Source organism: Ursus maritimus, unplaced genomic scaffold, assembly GCF_017311325.1.
Source record: "Ursus maritimus isolate PB19 unplaced genomic scaffold, ASM1731132v1 scaffold_5, whole genome shotgun sequence".
In the NCBI taxonomy this organism is placed as follows: Eukaryota; Metazoa; Chordata; class Mammalia; order Carnivora; family Ursidae; genus Ursus; species Ursus maritimus.
The window spans coordinates 78,367,534-78,381,497 of NW_024426663.1; the positions used below are offsets into that span (position 1 = coordinate 78,367,534).

The window sequence follows — 13,964 nt, forward strand, 5'->3', positions numbered from 1 at the left end:
AATCATATATTTTAGATAATATTTATAATAAACTTTCTTATCAAAGTTCCTCATCAGAACACATTCTATAGAATGTTGACCCAATAGCTTCCAGAACAGTTACACACAAGATATGAATTTGTAACATAATAAGCTCGAGGGATGAACGTTATGAGCACAGGGAGCCAAAATGTGACCACTGGAACTCGATTTCTGCAGTGACACTTCAATACTCGGTAGCTTAGTGAACTCCGAATAATTTCCACATCAGAAAGTCTGCAAGCATCAATTTCAGGTGAGCAGTTTTATATCAGAAAATACTCAATAGTTAATCACTACTCTTGCGGGTGCTTCCTCCATAACCCTGTGAGGAGGTTTCCCAGAAAATTCATGGGTTTCCCTTAGGAAAAGGCAATGCTCCACGAACTGGAAACCGGTACCATCAGAGAGGCGTTCTGAATCACCCTGCTTCCTAAAGCAGATCCAAGTGGGGGGGGGGGGGGGTTATGTGGTTTCTTTCAGCAAAGAAAGAAAATCGAGTAAGAATGTGAGGTGGGAAACCGGAAACGCTGCCCTGGGAGATGGCGCCTCTCCCCGGGAATGACCCCGACCGGTCTCAGGGGAAGCAAGCACCCAGGAAGTCACTGCAGTCATCTTCAGTGACCGTTTTGTCAAATTCTACTCTCGCCGCTAATGGATTCGACAATCTGCCATCATGTTATTGACGTGGAGTGTTAGGTGCCTAATAAAGAACGTGAAGTTTTAGGTGGCATTTTAAATTAACGAGACCAGGGGAAAGGAGCGAGGGTAGGTTAGGATTGTAAAGGCATCTATGTCGTAAGCAGCACAAAATTTAAAATATCATGCAATAAAGCTGAATGTACAGTCATCCCAGACTAAGGCAATTTAGAGGAAACAAAGTGTCCACATAGGTGTCTTGGTTTTAGCAGTGATAATTCTCAGCCCAAAACATGACAAATTTAAGAAAAGTTGATTTTTTTATTTATTAAATAGATTTAATTATATTCCTTCTGAAATACAAAAGATAGAATAAATCATACCATAAAAGAAGGTAAGATATGATAATATGATGGTGGCCACTTAATACACATAAATCTATTTTTCCTGGACAGACACCAAATCACGTAAGAGGATTAAGAGATAATTCTAGAAGCAGCACTACCTGGAGGATTATTTGGCATTTAAATACTGATTTCCAAAGTGCTAGGTGGCAAGCCTGAGCAAGCACATGTGGTCACATGCATATAAGTCCCAACAGTTACTGAGGATGAGAAATTGTCACTACTATTACCGTACAACTTTAAAAAAAAGAAGAAACTCATCTATTCTAATTGCTCACCTGAAATGACCTTGCACAAAATCTCTACGAGTGTGGCTTGCACTTGTGTTCTTCAGACATAGTCTGCTTCACTGTATAATCTAGGCAGGCAATCCTATTGGAACTGAGCAGGGGCAAGGCATCGTGTTCCTTACATGCAGAACATGGAGTTTTTCTATTTGGTTCCATCAACCCCCAAGCATTTCAGGCCCATGGAAGCGAGAGTTCCTTCACGGAGGACGAGCTTGCTGCTCGTGACATATCATCGGCAACCTTCGAGGGGTCCCGTCGAGGCGTCGAGGCTGCTGTCTGTGTCTGAGGCCAGCGTCTGCTCAGTGGACATGGACGAGATGTCGTTGATGGACGACGACCGGGAAGGAGTGGCGTTGCTACTTACTGCTGCATCTGTGCTAAGAAAACCAAACAGAATAAACTCTGAGGCACGACATTGCTGCGGGTTCGGGCACGGAGAGCGCGGTCTCTCAGCTCCGAGCTTCTGCGGCTCCCTGGCCTCACGACCAGTGTGAAAGCAGTGAGTCGGCTGCCCGTGCCCAGCTTTTCCTGGACTCTGTCTCCAGGCCCAGGATCCCGAACATTCCTGGTCTTTCCCTACAACGTTCTCCTTTTCTTCCCAGCGGCTAAACATCGTATCCGTGCATGTGTATCATCAGGTTGAAAAACACCCGCCTCTTTAAAAAGGATATTCATAGAAAATTGCTGAATTTATCCTACAACTATCGGTGTCACAAAAGGCTGAAGCCCAAACAGGGTTCAAGGGTCATCAGACATTTCAGCCATAATCATCAACACTTGTCCGAGGGAAAAGAGCAGCAACGTTCGAAGAATTCTTTTGTAATAAAAATGGAATGGAAAAAAAACAGAGAGGGAGACAAACCACGAGAGACTCTCAACGCTAGGAAACAAACAGGGTTGCTGGAGGGAAGGTGGGTGGGGGGCCGGGGTAACTGGGTGGTGGGCATGAAGGAGGGTACGTGATGTGACGAGCACTGGGTGTTACACACAACTGATGAATCACTGAACACTGCATCTGAAACTCATGATGTACTATATATTGGCTAACTGAATTTAAATTAAACAAAAAAACTCTGCTAAAATAAAGACTGTATACAAACAAACAGGAAAAAATTTAGTGGCCTCTTGTTCATTTTATTTTTGTTTCATACATCCCGAAAACTAACATTTGGTTTTTTCAGGTACATGTGACCATCCTATTTCCTACCATCCGTATTTTAGTCTGGTTTGAGCAAAAATAAAACATCTCAGCTCTCGGAGGCCAGTGCTTGCGATCTTAAATTTGTGCCTCGTTAACCACAGGCACCTACATCTCTGCTGAAGTTACGTAATCTCTAGATGCTTGACACGTACGTCACGCTGAATACAAATTCAGGAGAAAGTACGCGGTGCAGTCTGCACTTCCGCGTGCGTGTGTGCGGGTTCTGGGGGGATGCGAGGTGAGAAAACAGATATAACTCAGAAGGGTTTCACTCAGGCAGCAGGTGGGATCCCAGACCTCACTGAACCCACACGTGTGACGTCTCTAACAGTCACACGGTCCCCCAGGAGACCAAGTACAAATATGGGAGAATTATATGAATGGCTTTCTCAAAAGAAAACCAAATTCCATTTCCTTTGCACTGGTTTTCTTCTGTGACCGGGTGGGGCCAGTCCCGAGAGGGTCACGCATCTTGGCAACGTTTTAAATTCAGCTCCCTCATCTGTACGTGGAGCTGAGAGGAGCGGAGGCCCGCACGGAGCAAGGATGGCTATAACCCGGTTAGTTTAGTCCCTGGTGTAGCAGTAACCTGTTAGCTGCCGCCACCACAACTCCCCAAACAGGGAGACGATCTCACACCCGGGGCTTTCGGACCCAGTGCCGGTCGAGCTGGCATTCCATGCACCGCTGCCATTCAGGAAAGTTGGACGGGGACAAAGGAAACTATAATCAAGCTATTAAAGCAATCACTAACCTGAAGGCTGATCTTTGACCACACCGTTCTTGCTTCGTTCTTCCCAATCCAGCACTTCTTTGTAAATCAGCTCTTCAAACAGAAACAAGGTAAAGGTCCCATCAGTTTCTTTGCATCTCTGAACCCTGCTTTCTAATCAATCTGGACCACTCCAAGGGCACTGGGTTGCCTTCTTTTTAACCGTGATACATGGTTAATTCAATAATACCGTCTACCGAGACCAAAACACCCACGTTTTGACCCATTACGTCTTCTCAACCCAACTGTGAAGGCAGCCAAAAACACAGGCAGTTCTAAATCCACAAGGGGGTTTTACAGTGGGCGGGGGACTAGCAAAGAGGCTCTCGCGGAGCATTTTAAAGTACTAGATGAGTTCACACTGTTTGCACATGTTTCTCTCTGTCATTACTCGGGATTCTCCAAATGGAGCCGGTATCCACCTGTGGGTGAAAAGCCCCTCTGCCTGGCTAGAAATCCGAATGCTTCAGTCATTTCTTGGCTTCAACCTTAGTTTCCTTGATTCTGATTTGTAAGTAGAGCTAATGACCTACTGAGGAAGCATTAGGGGTTCCTACAATTTTGGCATTAGTGAACGAAGGTGAGGACGCTTTGAGCCTCTCCTTGGCCGCGGAATGTGGCTGCGTGCGTTGCCCTGCCGTGTGCGTGTTCACGCAGGTCCCGGCACTCTGGACGGACGCCCCAGGGAGAGCAGACATAATCTGCTTGGGGAGAGCACGCTGCCACCTTTGACCTACACTGACCGAGGTTCTCAATTACTACTGATTCTGCTTTATAATAGAGAATGGTTCTTCGGCCTCCTGATTATGGGCTTAGTTTGCTGTGGGCTGTCTGGTTAATCTTATGATCTTCAGAAGCAAACAGTATGCAGTTCACACCTGCTCCTCTCTAATTCTGTTATCCGCAAGTTCCTTCTCTACGAGGGAGTGGGAAGACATAGGCTAAGAGGGGCTGCAGGGTCTCTCGCCCGTCCCCTAGAAAGGCTCCTGCTAAGTGACATGCTGCGAATGAGGGGCAAAATCAGCTCCATCTTTACCTTTCCACTCTTCAATTGCATGCTCTCTTTCTTCCAGCTGGGCATCGTAAATCTGAGGTGGTGGCTGAAAGTTAAATTACATGTGAAGTCAACAGTTAAAAACGTAACGAGGCATGAAGACAGTAAAATCACTGGGGAGATTCTAATCTATTCATCACGTGGCTTTCATTCAATACATGGCTTCTTAAAGGTTTCTTCCTAAGTGTGATATTACATCACTTTCCAAATTAAAACAATTAGGGAGAAATTAACCAAAAAAAAAAAAAAAAGAGCTATTATGGTCCTCTTAATAATTACATGATCTCAAAACACTCTCAGGGCATCTGCCCAAATGTAACTATAAAACAGTAATCAGGAGCCTCTTCCTAGAGACCCGGCCTGGACAAGGACCGTGCTGGCTCCCGTTTGTAGTTCTTCACGTTAGACCCCCCATCCCCCATCCCCCACTCATACCGGACCGTTCCCAAAATCTGCTTCAAAATCACATATTTATAAATGGGGCTCCTTTTATATGAAATAATGTTTATTGTGGTGCTTAAATCCACAGGCCAGTCCTAAAATGAGCCTGCCCCCACGAGGTTATTTCTGATAGCCGGAGATCATCCATGCCAGTGTTGCTAAGGGAAAATGCACGTGAGCGCTGCACTCGGAAGTGGAACCACCCTGGGAACTCCCCAGGTACCTCTGGGGAAGGACAGATAAACTTGGGATTTTCAGCAAGTTTTCTTAGCCCCTCTGATGGGGTGGCCTAAACAAGGTGTTCTAAGCAAAGCACACGGCACACTGCCAGGTACGACCACACATCGGCACCTGCATAAAGGAAGACAGTGTGTCACCATAGCAGAGGCATGTCCACTGCCGAGGGACACTGAGCGACAGCCCCAGGAGCAGGGTCCCAGAAGGGACCCAGGCCTCACACAACCCTTGGCCTCTTTGTATTCAGGAGTCCTCCGAAATCTAGAACTTGCGGGCACCTGGGTGGCTCATTCGGTTAAGCATCTGACTTTGGCTCAGGTCATGATCTCAGGGTCCTGGGATCGAGCCCCGCATTGGGCTCCCTGCTCAGTGGGGAGTCTGCTTCTCCCTCTGCCCCTCCCCCTGCTTGTGCTCTTGCTCTGTCAGATGAATAAATAAAATCTCTTAAAAAAACCGAAATCTAGAACTTGCTATCTTTTTTTTTTTTTTTAAAGATTTTATTTATTTATTCGACAGAGAGAGAGACAGCCAGCGAGAGAGGGAACACAAGCAGGGGGAGTGGGAGAGGAAGAAGCAGGCTCATAGCAGAAGAGCCTGATGTGCGGCTCGATCCCGGAACGCCGGGATCATGCCCTGAGCCGAAGGCAGACGCTTAACCGCTGTGCCACCCAGGCGCCCCTAGAACTTGCTATCTTTATGCAGCCATTCCGGACTGATGGACAGAAGATCCAAGGAAATGTACGCCCAGCCTTTACATACAAGTCTTTCCAGAAGAGATGCTTACCGCCTCGGCTTCAGCAGGGTCATACCAAACGGTAATATAAGGGTGACGTAAAGCTTCGTCTACAGAGATTCGCTTGTCGGGATCTATCACTAACATTTTCGATAACAAATCTCTGGCTTGACTTGCTAGGGTGGAAACAAATATTAGATGAATAAATTAATGTGGAGACATAGAGCATCACAGAGAAAATGTGACAGTGCAGACAGAACAGAGAGGTATTAACTTTGAGACATTGTTGATAGGTTCCAGATCAACCGAGGCTTTTTCTTTAAGAATAAGCCAGGGAGCTACTTTCACTTTCACTACCAATCAGGTTTCAACCTCGGTTTCTTGCCTCTGGATCTGGGAGGGGAGGAGGAGTGACAGGGCCTGGGGAGAGGGTACCAGGCGGACACAGGCCAACCGGAGGCTGACGTGGTGCCCGGGGAGAGCTGCCACCAGCGAGGGCACAGGATCTGAGCTAAGGGCATCATTGTCCAAAGTGCAGGCATGGAGCACGGGCAGGCTTTTCTCTTGATGTCCCATCCAAACAAAATTAGAAGAGACTTCTTCAGCCATACAATAATCTCATGTTTGCACACTATCGTATACTTCACAGATGCCCCCGCTATGCCTACCTATACATACTGTTGGGAATATACACTTAAAAAAAATCTAGACATTAGTCGTTAGAAAAAAACCCAACAAGCTCAGGAACTCACCTAGGTTTTGGTAGTTAAAGTTCACATGGGTAGGCAAAGAAGATATGGGGCCTTTCTGACAGAGGCACAGTTTACCCTGATGTGGAGAGAAATCTATTCTTTTCCGTAAGTCACAGGTTTAGTGACAGGCAGGAGAAGGGGAGGAGGAGCTTTTTTTTTAATCGAAATATGGGCTAGAATCTTAACTCAGGTGTTCCGTGTACCTGAAAACTGCGTGAATTCCAACTGCTGTAATTAACATAGGAGTCATTCAGACTGACGTAAACCTTTTCATTTCGGCCAAAGGCTCCAGTGCGGCCGTTCTGCCGAGGACAGAACTTTTGGTCTCTGAGCCTTCAGGCTGGCCCGTACCTCACTTTATTTGAGGGTTTCCCCTATTTTATCTCCCCACGTCCAGAGGTGTCAGAAACGCGAACCTGAAGAGGCTGAGAGCGGCGCCCAGACTGCGGAAACAGGGATGAGGGAAACAAAGGGCGTCTTACTTTTAATTTTGTCTCGCTCGGATTCTGATGGGAATATCCAATCGGGGAAGAGCTCTTCAAATTTGATGCCGGGGTACTTCGGTCTGTTTTCTACATAATTCCTCACGGTCGGCTGAAGTTTCTTCATAAAATCCGCGGACGGCGTTCCCAGCTGCTCAATGACTTTATTCCACTGATCAATATCTAAGGAGTCTCTTGAGGAAAATACAACTGAAGGGCCTTACAGTCATGTTACACGGAGTAGCATCATTCAAAGGAGCACTAAGTCCTCTTTCTACCTACTGACAGGTAATGAGCGAGGCCATCCCACAGGGGGTTTTGAAATAATACGCAAAGACGGCCTGAGTTTCCAAAGTTGAGACTAGTTTTAAAACCTCTGCGCCTTTCTAAACTCTGATCATGGCTTATTAGAGCAACACACTGAGGGATGTAGGCTTTCCCCTTCTAGATCAAAAGACTGTGATCCTGTAACTGAAGAACACCCATGACAGAGGTGATTAAAGATGAAATTAGATAAATATTACTTAGGCAAACAAATCAATTTTCACACCAAAGCTACTTAGATGTGAAAGCTCCCTGAAGTAGACAGACCTGAGTCCCAGGTTCACGGCTGGGGAAGCAGAGGCCCCGTGGGGTGTGGTGCGTGAGCTGGGGCTCGGGGCTCTCTGAGCCCAGGCCTTGTCCTCTCCCACAGGACCACGGGCCTTCCTGGAACTGGGCATAGACTGACAGCTTTGGGAGGCCATTCTCTTTCACTTGGCACTGACCTTGACCATCACTGCAGTACCCTGGAGCGCATCTTATTTCCTTTCAAAGTACATGACCTGGGTTTCAGACTCCACTGAGCTCTAGCTGCGCGGCAGGTGCCGGGCACTCAATGTCCCTTGGCTCTCAACTTACTTGTTTGTAAAATGCAGAAAATACCAGCTTTGCCTAGTTCACAAGGGGCTTGGAATAACTGGCACCATGAGCTGGAAAATGATTCTGAGACTGTAAACAATTATAACAGAGAATGTAGGCCAGAAAAAAAAATCACGTAAACAGCAATGTTTAAAAGCAATTTTCAAAAGTTAAAAAAAAAAAACAACCCTAATGGAGGTTTGTCTTAGAAAAATGCAATCGCATCACTGTGGAAGAACCTAGGGAGCTGAATGGGCTCGGAAGACGGGTTCTGGCCCCTGGAGTCCCTAGCATATTCTCCTCCCTCACTCCTGTGTTCCTACGAGCTGCCGAAGCAGGAAGCAGGATCGGGAAGCCTTCAAGCCCTTCGCACCACCTTCACTTCCCACTGATGATCCGGAACAGCCCCTTGTCTCCCTGCTTCTGCTTTTGCCCATGACAGACAGTCTGTCTTTGGCTCAGCAGCTGGAACGACCTTTTCCAACGTAAGTCGGATAGGAGCCTACAAACGGGTGGGTACTCCGTAAATATCTAGTGTGTTCATGATAAAGGGTCATTTCTGCAGACTCATGGGGGATGGGAAGGGACCGTTAACCCCAACAAGTCTGGCTGGCCTTCTGGGTGTGCGGATGCACTCCTTTCCCTCGGCGCCCACAGGCCTCTCGTTATGCTGAAGGGGGATCAAGGCTCGCAGAGGCCCAGACTCCTCTGTGCCTGAGGAGGGCCGGCGGCAGCTGCCTATCTCTGAGGGGCTCCTGTGGGCACAGGAGGTCCTCTTCCACCCCAGGTCATGGATCCAAAGCACAACTCAGAGAACTGCAGTCTGGTTGCCAGAGTCTTTTCCCATCCTAGCAATTTTTAATCTAATGTTTGAAAGAGTGTGCAAAAATTGCCTGTGGGAAATGTTAACTCTGTGCGTATATTTCGAGAATGACATCAGGTGGCCTTCTATATAAAACTATTAGTTACTGACATTGCAAGATGTTAATATGTAAGGTAGGAACTTTAACTTCATAATGCACCAGAAAGTATCACAGTTTTTGTACTTTCTGAAGAAAACATTTCTTAATTAATTCAAAAAAGGAAAGGCACAAAATGAGTAAGAACTGAGACAAATGAAATGTTAAGTAGATCCTTCTAAATTATTTATCTTTAGAATCTGTCAACTTTTCCCTTTTAAGCTGAGTCTGTTTGCAAAATAAAGACCTCCTTATTTATAGTTTGGAACAAGTGAATCAAAGGAAAGGCTATGGAAAACTGCTAGAAAATTTATGAGAACAAAATAAAATGCTGTATTTAACTTCACATAAAATCTGTGATGTGAAAAATGTCAAGGAAGGCAAATAAAATGATAGGAACAAAATCTTTTCATTCCGTGTTTGTGTTGTGAAGAATTTATATCACAAGAAAATCACCCTCATGAAATTATAAAAAACTAAAATGACTTTAATAAAATACATACAAAACACTGACTACACAGCTCGATCTCCTTTAAAAATAACCATCAATCTGCCAACGGACAGAGACCACTTTAAGCTTTCATAAGGAAAAAACAAAATCAAAGACTAATGAAAATCCTAAGTGGTTAGAACACAAATGAAAAAGGGAATATGTTAGAGTGAAAAATATTAAAAATGGAAGAATATGAGGACCACAATGAAAGAAAGCTATTCTAACTATTACATTGTCTCTTCTAGTTTGTGCTCTATGTCATTAATGTGATTTGCTGACCACAGCATAAGTTCATCTTTTGCATTTTATGTTTATATACACTTCTCCAGGTGTGTCACAAAAGAACCTTCTAGATGGATCTTTTAAAAATTTCCACAAAATGTCGGCAGAGTAACAGGCAAGAAAATTAACACATACTGTTCCTCACAAACTTTTCCTTTTTATCTTATTTTACTTCGGTCTTATGTAGTGTGCTTCAGTTTTTACTTTGTGGGAAAATATTTTGATCCATACCAGTAACTAGCCAAATGGTGTATGAGTTGGATGACACAACACTGGCCTATTAAATTTACAGCAACTTTCCTTGTTAAATTAACTGAACGAACTAAATAAACAGCATTTTCACTTAAAGATCAGAATACATTTGACAAAGAGTAAATAAATTTCTAAGCTATTTTTGATAAAATTAAGAACTAATATAATCGGTTTAACGTAACTCTAAGCCTCAATAAAGTCGTTACAGGTAGTCAAGTGAAAAAGAAAACATAAAACTGCACCATTTGCTTTGCGACACTAATTTAACAAACATAATAAAGACCCCCTTAGGACACAGTCTAGAATCACAACAGTTTCCTTTTGAGCTCCTGCTGCCTTTGGCATTTATGGAAAGCATGGCCGGGAAGGTCCCGGGAAGGATACGATCAGTGCCTTGGAAAATCACACAACCTTTCACCAGCTCTCCCATGATGCAACCCACTGACCAGATATCAACTGAAAATAAAATGAAATGATAAAATTATGAAGTGCCATGAACAAAACAAAGGTGAGGAAAAGGAATTCTAACAGTGTACTAAACACACAAATATGGAAAAATAAATTGCTAGCTAAGGGTGAGCTCTTTCCACAGTGCGAATGATTGCTGGCCCCCGCGGTGGCCTTCAGCGTCCAGCAATCTGGGCTTTAGTGCCAAAGGGTCCGGTACTTTACAGCTTGAGAAACAAACAAACCCCCTGAAAGAAGAGGTGCCTGTGCCCACAAAGCTGTGTGCAGGCCGCGTGCCCACCCCCGCCCCCGTGGCCAGTGCTGGGGCTCTCCCTGTGAAGGATACAGTCTCTTCCTGGGAACAGGACTTTATGGAGGACCATTTCTGCCATGATGCACCCGACAGACCAGATGTCCACTACCAAACACCAGGTGATTAAAACCAGCCGGAGACCCCCATGCAGCTTTCTCAAACCCCCTCCCAACAAAGACAAACCCAGCTTGCCAACGGGAGCCTTTGCGAAATGTGGACACAACGCTTGCTGAGCGATCCTGTGCTAAGCTGCTGTGCTGGCAGGACCTCACAGGGCAGGTGTGTTGCTCTGGGCTTCCGTGGGGCCTGATGGCCAGACAGAGGGCTATTTAGTGCCCCTACTTAGCGCTGGTGGGAAGAACCAATGGGGCCAGCGGGAAGCCACAGAGCCGCGTCTCTCTGAAGGGGCCACTGCTTACGATAAACTTAGAGGACAGCTCCACCCAGATGATCTGTGCGAACTTTCAGACTCTTAGCAAGTAACTGTGCCTGAGTTTTTGACAAATCTGTCAATGGCTAAGTTACAAAGGGCTCTGGTATTGTTAGAGTCAGTTAAGCTTTGATGTTAAAAACCCATTTTTACACAAAAGAGAATGTGTATTACTCCTTTATACCGAGTTCAAAAATAAGTAAAAACCAGGCTTTGGCACTGGAAACCAGGATAATGGCTCCCTTTGGGGGCTGAGACCTGGAGGCGGCCCGGGGAGGTCTTGGGCACTGCTGGTGTGGCGGGTCTGCACACTTCTCTATACTAAATACGTTAAACTTGGAGGGATGGTCACAAATATTCATTTTGAAAGTGAATTTGTAGAAGTGGGCGACTTCTGCCAGTGGAGACGCGAGATTAATGATTTCGCGTCTGTGGGCCCTGCGGACCCCCCACATGGTGTTTCCTGTGGCTCCGGGGACAAGGCTAGCAGTGAGCCGCGGCCACGCGGGAGCGCCGCCTGCACTCACCGTTCTCCTTGTAGCCCATGCCGAGGATGACTTCGGGCGCCCGGTAATAGCGCGTCACCACGTACGGCGTCATCATGAAGTTGGTGCATGCTGTCCGGGCCAGGCCAAAGTCAAGGATCTTAAGCGTGCAGTCTGATTTTACCACGATGTTGCTCGGTTTCAAGTCCTAGGGCAGAAGCGGTTTAAATGAGCACGACGAACCAGAGCGTGCTACATGGACAACCTCGCACTGGTGGGGATCTGTGAGGCCAGGGGCTGCGGAAGTACCAAGTCCTGGGACGTCAAGGGAGGTTAGAACCGAACACTGGGATTTTGGAAAACCCAGCTCCCTCAAACTGAAACGAACGCAGATCAGCTTCAAGAAGTCGGAAACTTCACGACATCCCTTTGCCTAAAATCTCCTCGGAGCTCCCACAGAACCCACCTGTCCCTCCTCCACACCTGCTCATCCTTCAGTCCCCAGCTGTCCCACAGAAATACAACGCAGTTCACACAGGTAAGTTCCATCTTCTAGCAGCCATCTTAGGAAGGACGGATACAGACGGGTAAAGTGAATTTTAATAATATATCTTATTTAACCCAATATATCCATAACATTATTTTAAAATGTGAAGCAACATACAGAAATTATTAATGAGATAGTTCACATTCTTTTTCTGGTACTGTCTTTGAAATCCACTGCGTATTAACAATGACAGCCACCCTGAGCGCTCGGCAGCCCTATGTGGCTCGTGGCCGTCATCCTGCCCAGCACAGGGCTACGATTCTCTGACTCTGCAATCTTTGAATGGCGCCTTCTTCTCTCAGAAAAGGAATCCCAAGCCCACCGCACCACACACACCACCCGGGAGGCACCCTCTTCTCCCCCTGCCAGCGCCACTTCTGTGACCGGAGAGCCCAGCCTGATACAGCAGACGCTCGGAAAACACGCGTGTCACTCTCCCCTCGACCCCACGCCCTGGACACACGAACACAAGTACACAAGTTGCACAGGTTCTTCCCCCACAACCCAGGGCCTTTCTTCACGGTGACCCTCTCGTCCCCGGACCCTTCCTCAGGCCCCAGGGATCTGACTTCCGCCTGGGATGGCAGCCTGCACACTCGCCCTAGAAACCGTGCCTTCTTGGCTACCCCCGTCTGTCGTCTTGCCAAGTCACGCCGAGCATGGGAGGACCTGGGCAGACTCGGTGTGAGCTGTCAGGCCCAGCACCTGACTAGCGCTCTCCAAGGGACGTGCACAGATGGGTGCACGCAGGTGTGCCTCGAGACAGTTACGATTACATCAGCTTAAATTATGTTTCATTACTGGTGAATGTTCTCAACCTCCTGGATTCGGTAGAAATATGTAATGTTTGAAAAATGCAATGAAAATTCCTACCGATTCCCATGTAGATGCCCTGGCCTTGCTGGCCACCACCCTCTCCTACATGTGTCCTGATGTGGGGAAGTCCGGGGGAGCACCCCCACTCCTCAATGAACCAGCAACCCTGCCCTGTGAGGAGGCAGTCACGCAGCTAAGGCAAAGAACCAATTTGTTTCTAGCTTTTTTTTTTTTTTTTTTTTAAACCAAGACTGTGGCAAGAATAGGCATGTTAGAATACAGATTGCTAACAGGTGAGATAATGCTCAACTTCGTGAAGAAAAAAATTTTTTAAATGTCCAAATGACAAGGAACTATTTTTGGTCTCCCATGTGGCAATGAGGATAAGAATGAAAACATCCAGCGCTGGCGGGAGACGCCAACACAGAGCCTTCCTGACGCTGTTGCCTGGGATGTCAACAGGTGCTTTCTTTTGAGGAAGCTCATTTCTTAAAAATTTGACATGTCTCTACTTTGCCCCCCAGCAGCCCCTGAAATCCACTGTGGCCTTGATCTAAAGCACAGTGGCAGGGATAAGGGTTAGTAGGCAGCTTGCCGCTGGCCTGCTCAGTGAACCGCAGAGGGAAGGTAGAAAACATGCCCAGTCTCCAGCCCCTTCCACCTGTCAGAAAGTTCTCCTGCACGGATTTGGTGGGTTTACTGCCATCTGCTGGAAAACTAGGATAACAAAATGCAAAGCCGGCTGTCCGCAGTGTGGACCGCGGGTCCCGGTGAGCTTGGGAGGGGTGCCAGCCTCGGGATGCCTGCCCACAGGAGGAGCTGGAAAAGGTCCCGGGGCTCCTAAGGGCCCCTCACTTCCATGGCGCGCTCTCCTCAGCCTCCACACACAACCAGTGGCAGGTTTCCAGGACAAACTGGACTTAGGGCTTCAAGGTGCCGAAGAAAGACAGTTCTGCCCCTTCAAAGCTTGAAAACCACCCCAAACAAGGAAAACAAACACACATGAAAATACAGAGG

The 13,964-nt window shown here is 46.8% G+C and overlaps 1 protein-coding gene across 4 annotated transcripts in view; it reads right to left on the reverse strand.

Moving 5' to 3' along the window:
- Positions 1–964: 964 nt before the first annotated feature.
- The window catches only part of MAPK9 (mitogen-activated protein kinase 9), a 49,248-nt gene continuing 36,248 nt past the window's right edge, over positions 965–13,964 (reverse strand). For 2 of the 4 annotated variants that reach the window (XM_040622637.1, XM_040622639.1), the window contains exons 6-12: positions 11,627–11,792; positions 10,294–10,365; positions 7,024–7,206; positions 5,841–5,965; positions 4,361–4,424; positions 3,307–3,378; positions 965–1,723 (exon numbers count right to left, since the gene is read on the reverse strand). In XM_040622637.1, coding sequence (XP_040478571.1) covers positions 1,581–1,723; positions 3,307–3,378; positions 4,361–4,424; positions 5,841–5,965; positions 7,024–7,206; positions 10,294–10,365; positions 11,627–11,792 — 825 coding nt within the window. In that variant the 3' untranslated portion in view covers positions 965–1,580. Of the gene's footprint in view, positions 1,729–3,306; positions 3,379–4,360; positions 4,425–5,840; positions 5,966–7,023; positions 7,207–10,293; positions 10,366–10,702; positions 10,775–11,626; positions 11,793–13,964 lie in introns of all 4 variants that reach the window. The other 2 variants (XM_040622638.1, XM_040622640.1) reach the window with 2 other exon arrangements.